Source organism: Pteronotus mesoamericanus, unplaced genomic scaffold (genome assembly GCF_021234165.1).
Source record: "Pteronotus mesoamericanus isolate MK-2021 breed Mesoamerican mustached bat unplaced genomic scaffold, CSHL_Meso_final contig_78, whole genome shotgun sequence".
In the NCBI taxonomy this organism is placed as follows: Eukaryota; Metazoa; Chordata; class Mammalia; order Chiroptera; family Mormoopidae; genus Pteronotus; species Pteronotus mesoamericanus.
Window position 1 is genome coordinate 23,646,709 of NW_026555258.1, and position 6,000 is coordinate 23,652,708.

Consider the following 6,000-nt stretch of genomic DNA (forward strand, 5'->3'; position numbering starts at 1 on the left):
TCAGTATCATTTTTAACATTTTTCAACATGAACAAACTATAACTCCTCACTTTGTAAGAGGTTTTCTTCTATGCACTTTAATGAAGATTTATAGTTTCCTTCAAAAATTCCTTATGCAGCTTTTATATTTTTCACGGAAATTTTTAACTTTTGTTGGTGTGTGGTGAGATATGCTTTTTAAAGTCCATTTTTCTGATTAGTTATAACTGCTGCAAAAAACACTGTTGAATTTTGTGCATTGATTTTGTATTTAGCAGCCTTGCTAGAACCTCTTATTAATTTAAATTTTAAGATTTTATTTTTATAGATTTTTTTCATTTTCTATGTAAAAAGCCTTATTTGCAGGCTATAATGACAATTTTATTTCTCCTTTTTAAATCTTTACACCTCTCCTTCCCTTCCTCCCTCACTCACTCCATTGTTTTCTTCTTTCCTTCTATCTTATTTTTCTCTTTTCTCCTTTCTTTCTCCCTTCCTCTCTTCTTTTTCCCCTCTGTCTTCTCCCTTTACCTCTATCTCTTCACTTCCTACCCCCCCTTTCTTCCACCTTCTTTCTCTTCTACACCCTCTCTCTCCCTCTTTAATTTTTTCCTCAGTCACCTAGTTGTGCACATATACTGTCTTCAAAATGCTTTGAAATTTAAACCTTTTGATTGGAAGCATACAACTTACTGTCAACACACCTTTTATCACTAATACCAATAGAGTTTATTGTATTGAGTAATGTCTCATTCTCCATTTTTAAATAATCTTATGCATTCCAACATACATATTAGCATTTATATTCTGTAATCACTTGAATCATTATTATAATACAACCACTGTTAGTGTATTTTATCTTTCACTTATAATGGCTCACATTTGTAATCATTAGTTACCCTACATCTGACATGAGAATATAAATAGCACGGAAAAGAAATAGGTTAGTCAATTTACAGGTTAATCATTTGAACTTTAACTTCTTAATTTTTAGCCGAGTTCCAGATCAAAAAAGACCTAGGGAAATGTTAGTTATTGTGTAACTTGATTGTTTTAAGGATAGCAATATTACAAGATATAAAGGTTATTATCATGTGAATATATAGGAATGGCATAAAAAACTTATGATCTTAATCATATTGAAAAGGAGGAATTGCTGTTTGTAATAAGGTGAAGGGATTAGTCAAAGGACTTGTATGAAGGACCCATGGAAATGGATAATGGTGTGGGGATTGACTATGGAAGTGAGGGGCTGAGCGGAGTGGGGAAAAGGGGGGAAAATTGGTACAACTGTAACAGCATAAACAATAAAACATTTAAAAAATGAAGAGGAGGAATCACAACATAAATGCTATAGATCAAATCAAATTTCTTTTGCTAAGGTCTATACACTCTGACATTCCTGGAGAATCAGTAGTCCCTTCAGTAACAGCCAGAAACACATGAAGGAAGATGGCAAACAACACATCATGCTGAAAAGTTTGCTGTTTTTCTTTTTTCCTTATTGCATTAGAACCTGCTTTGGATAAGTCTTCTGATACATTTCTTTTCTTCCCTTTTTTTCTCCTCTTCTTGTACCCATCCCCCAGGAATAGCAACTGAAACCCTGACAAGAGTTTAGTATAGGAAATTAAGTTTCACAGGGACTATTAACATTATTTTTAAATTCTTTTCTGTAGAGAGACATAAATAACCTATTAAAAAGTTTTATGTTTTTACAATAGTAGAACTTTTCCTAAATTAGTTTTAAGAGAATTTATAATGGTTTTATTTTTTATTCAACTTCTATGCTTGCCTCACTCATTGATCACGTTTATTCAAGAGCTATATTCCTGACAGGTTTTGTATAATTTTTCCAACATTGTATTATGAAAAAATTCAAACATAAAGCAAAAACAAAAGAATTTTACATCAATCATCATGCACTCAGCAACTAGATTCTATCACTAACATTTTAGCAGATTTGCTTATCTCATATGTATGCGTTTATTCATCTCTTTATTCCCTCATTAAATCCATGTTGTTTTGATGCATTTCAAAGTAAATTGTAGATATCATTACCCTTTTCCATAAATACTTCAGCATGTAGATCATTAACAAATCTTAATGTAATATGTATAGTTTTGACAAATGCATACCTGTGTCCTCAAATTCTATCAAGATATAGAATATAAACATAACAGAATAGTTCCCTCATGCCTTAACCCAGTCCATACTTCCTCTAACCCCTCCCTGTCTCAGGCAGTCACTGTTTTAATTTTTATTTGTTCTAAAGCTTCAACATGTGCTCTTCTACAGCAACACTCTGGTTGCTGTGCAGAAAATAAATTGTAGGAGAACAAAAGTGGAATCAGGGATGTGATTTGGGAAGCCACGGCAGTAACCTAGGTGAGGTGACAGTGGTTTGGACCAGGATGGTGGCAATGGAAGTGGTCAGACTCAGAGTAAATTAGAGTTTGGTGGAATTTCCTGGTGGACTGGATGTTGGTCTATGGCACTGCCACTTCCTGAGATGGGGAAGCCTTGATAAGAAGTAGCTTGGGTCAGGAAAATTCAAGGTTTCTGCTTTGAACAATGTTATATTTAAAATGCCTATCAGATTATAGCTCAGCGTTGGTTATACATATAAACTCAACAAACTAAGTTACTGTATGTATGTGTAACTGGGTATGTTGGATTCTGCCTGATCTATTACAAACATTTCTTTTAAAATTTCCTGAATTTCTTTCCTGTAGCTCTAAAAGTAGAAGCTGCAATCTGTTTTGGGGGTAAATTTACTCTTTCTTTAGGGAAGGATCACATTGAGGAGTGCTTTGAGTCAGGTATCCACTCTTTTTTTTGTTCGGAGAAGTGCTGATTTTTATGGAAGAAGGAAATGAATAGACACTATTATTCTTATAACAGAACAGGGGCTAGAGAGGAAAATGGATTTCGGAGGGCCCATGTGAATGGGAATGGCTAAAAAATACCAAGAACAGTAATATTTAATATATTTAATATTGATTTATTTTTCTTACTGATAATAATACCTTTATTTTATTTTCAAGCCTAAGTAAAGGTGTTAAACATAGTGGTCTTTTGAATGTGGATGTTTAAGAGACCTACTGTCTTTTCTTTGTGGATAAAAGGTTCTCTTGGAGCTTGAATGACACAGAAGCATACAAGATTACTAGAGAGGAATTATGGAAAAGTTTGGAACAGTTTTGTGGTATAGAAAAGAAAATCAGAAACTAGGAAAATGTAAACACTTTTCAGAAATTACTAGGGAGATGATTAGAGTACCTGCAGATTAGAAATTAGATTATTTAGTTGTTAAAGGGTAGGGGAGCCCCTGAAAGCTAGAGAGCTTGGGACCACCTAGGTAATATATCCTCATGTTTTTTGTTTTGACTTAAAAGTGTGAAAGGAGAGAGGGTGCACAGAAGACTGTTTTAGTTAGGACTATATGATTGATTATGTGATGAAAATTCAATTCCAAATTAATGTTTTATAAAAAGGTAATTTATCGACTCATATAACTAAACAGAATAATTGTGAATCTGATTTTAGACACAACTGGATCAAGGAGTTGTAATAACAGGAGGATCAGATACACTTCCCCCCATCTTTCAATACCTCTTTGCCTTTCAGGCTCTCCCCACATGTTGGCAAAAGTTGACTTTAGGTTTCCATTTGACCAGTTTAGCAACTCTAGCAGAAAGAATGACTCTTTGCTCATACTGGGATGGCATTCTTGGGCTGAGTTTAATTAGGCTGGCAGGATTCACTTGCTATGCTAAATGAATCACTGTGACTGCAGGGATTTGCTTCTTTAATTGCCTAAGCTTTTGTTCCATTCTTATCACTATTTCCAGAGGTTAGGGTCAGCCTCATTTAGCACCACACGGACCTACAGAGGGACTGACTGTTCAATTATCAAAGGAAAAAACATGCATTCTTTTACCAGAAGAAGGGATGTGGACTGTAAAACAATAATGTTCAATTCGAAGTGACTGAGAAAAGGAGACCAGGAAAACAGAAGGAAGGGAAAGAAATTAGATGAAGGAGGGGAAAGGACAAGAAGGGGGAGGAAAGAGAGGAAAACAAGAAAGAAAGAAAGAGAGGAGAAAGGAGACAGCAGAGAACAGAGAAGAGAGAGATTCATTTTGAGGAAAAGCCACATGCCCTATATGGCACCAGTGGGCAAAACTATATACTGTTAGGAACCTCAGACAAGACACTATTTAGAAGGTTTTACATAATTGTTCTGTGTTGAGAAGAATGGGAGACCCATATTTGGTTTTACAAGCAGACAAGTTCTCTTGATACCTTGTTCATGACTTTACTTGTGAATACAAAAGATTTGATCTGGTCCCACACTGAGGATATCGCATGTCTCAAGTCCTTTCATGGTTTCAATAAATGCAGGTATCTGCTCAGGACTTTCTTCATGGCCTCTTTAACTTCTTTATTCCTCAGGCTATAGATGATGGGGTTCAACATCGGGGTTACCACTCCATAAGACAGCCCAATGATTTCATCGGATGTTTTTGTATCCTTTGACTTGGGCTTCATGTACATAAAAAGGGCAGAACCGTAGAATAAGATGACTACAGTCAGGTGGGCTGAACAGGTAGAAAAAGCTTTTCTTCTCCCTTCAGCAGAATTAATTCTTAGAATGGAAGAGAGGATGAAAACGTAGGAGATGAAAATTAACAATAGAGGAATCATCAGTAAAACAATACTTGCCACTGTCATGATAAGTATGTTTGTGGAGATATCTGTACATATGAGTTTAAGAAGAGCCAGAATCTCACAGGTAAGATGGTCAATGATGTTATTCCCACAGAAAGGCAATACCATTGCCAGGATGGTTTGCACTAAGGAGTTTAGACAGCCTATGATCCAAGACCATGCAGCCATGTGCACATAAAGCACCCTGTTCATGATGATGGAGTACCTCAGAGGGTTGCAGATAGCCACATACCGGTCATAGGCCATCACAGCCAGGAGCACACACTCGGTGGAGCCCAAACCAAGAGAGAAAACCATCTGCAGAGCACAGCCAATGAAGGAGATGGATTTTCTCTCTGACCTAAATATGATGAGCATTGGGGGAATGGACGATGATGTGTAGCAGATGTCCAGGAATGAAAGGTTCCCAAGGAAGAAGTACATGGGGGTGTGAAGGCGAGAGTCTAGGATGCTGATGATTATGAGGAGGCTATTTCCCAGGAGGATTATCACATACATGGCGAGACAGAGCGCAAACAGAAAGAGCTGGAGCTCTGGGTATTGGGAAATTCCCACCAGAAAGAATTCGGTCACAGCTGAGTAATTCCTCATCTCCACGTGTCCATGTCACTTTGAAGATTTAGAAAAGGACAAGACTCAGGGAATTTTGATTTTTTACATGTAGATGTATTGAATGACTTTTACTTACATTATTTTGTTTTATTCTTAGAACAGAACCTGGAATCAGCAAGAAGAAGGATATTAAGTAATTTTATTTATGATGAAACAGGCACTGAGAGAGTAGTACTATTGAGGCTCAAACAGCAGCAGAGGCTGGGAGTTGTACTGAGAAGTTTCAGGCTTCCAGTTTAATAAAATATAGGGACAAACTACATCAAATGTGGATATGTAAGAATCTCTTCATTAATGAATATTTTGAAATATAACTGAATTCTAATAAAGCTAGATCCAATTTAAAATATCATATATATATATCTCATATATATATATATATATTCAGTAACATGCCACTTATCTTGAGTATGGCTATTTTAAGTTACTTTTTTTGAGTCTCAGCTACCTCAGCTACCAGTCTCAGCTAGTAAAATAGGGCGAGAGGCAGGACAAAACTATAATTTTGGGAGTTTGTTGTGAGAATTGAATTAGATAACGTCTATTAAGTGACAGGTAAGTGATTCTAACATGTCATCTAAAATTACACATAATATAATGGAATACAATAAAGTATATAATACAATATAACATTAGGTATATAGTAATAAGTATTATAAATTATAACTTTTAAAT

General features: G+C 35.6%; 1 protein-coding gene across 1 annotated transcript; it reads right to left on the reverse strand.

The window, feature by feature from the left end:
- Positions 1-4,365: 4,365 nt before the first annotated feature.
- On the reverse strand, positions 4,366-5,304 carry LOC129079652 (olfactory receptor 13D1). The gene has a single exon (XM_054584937.1). It carries the CDS (start codon positions 5,302-5,304, stop codon positions 4,366-4,368), a length of 939 nt encoding a protein of 312 aa, XP_054440912.1.
- Between the last annotated feature and the right edge of the window lie 696 nt (positions 5,305-6,000).

Coding starts and splice junctions, on each gene's coding strand:
- LOC129079652 (XM_054584937.1), bottom strand. CDS start 5,304: ATGAGGAATTACTCAGCTGTGACCGAATTCTTTCTGGTGGGAATTTCC.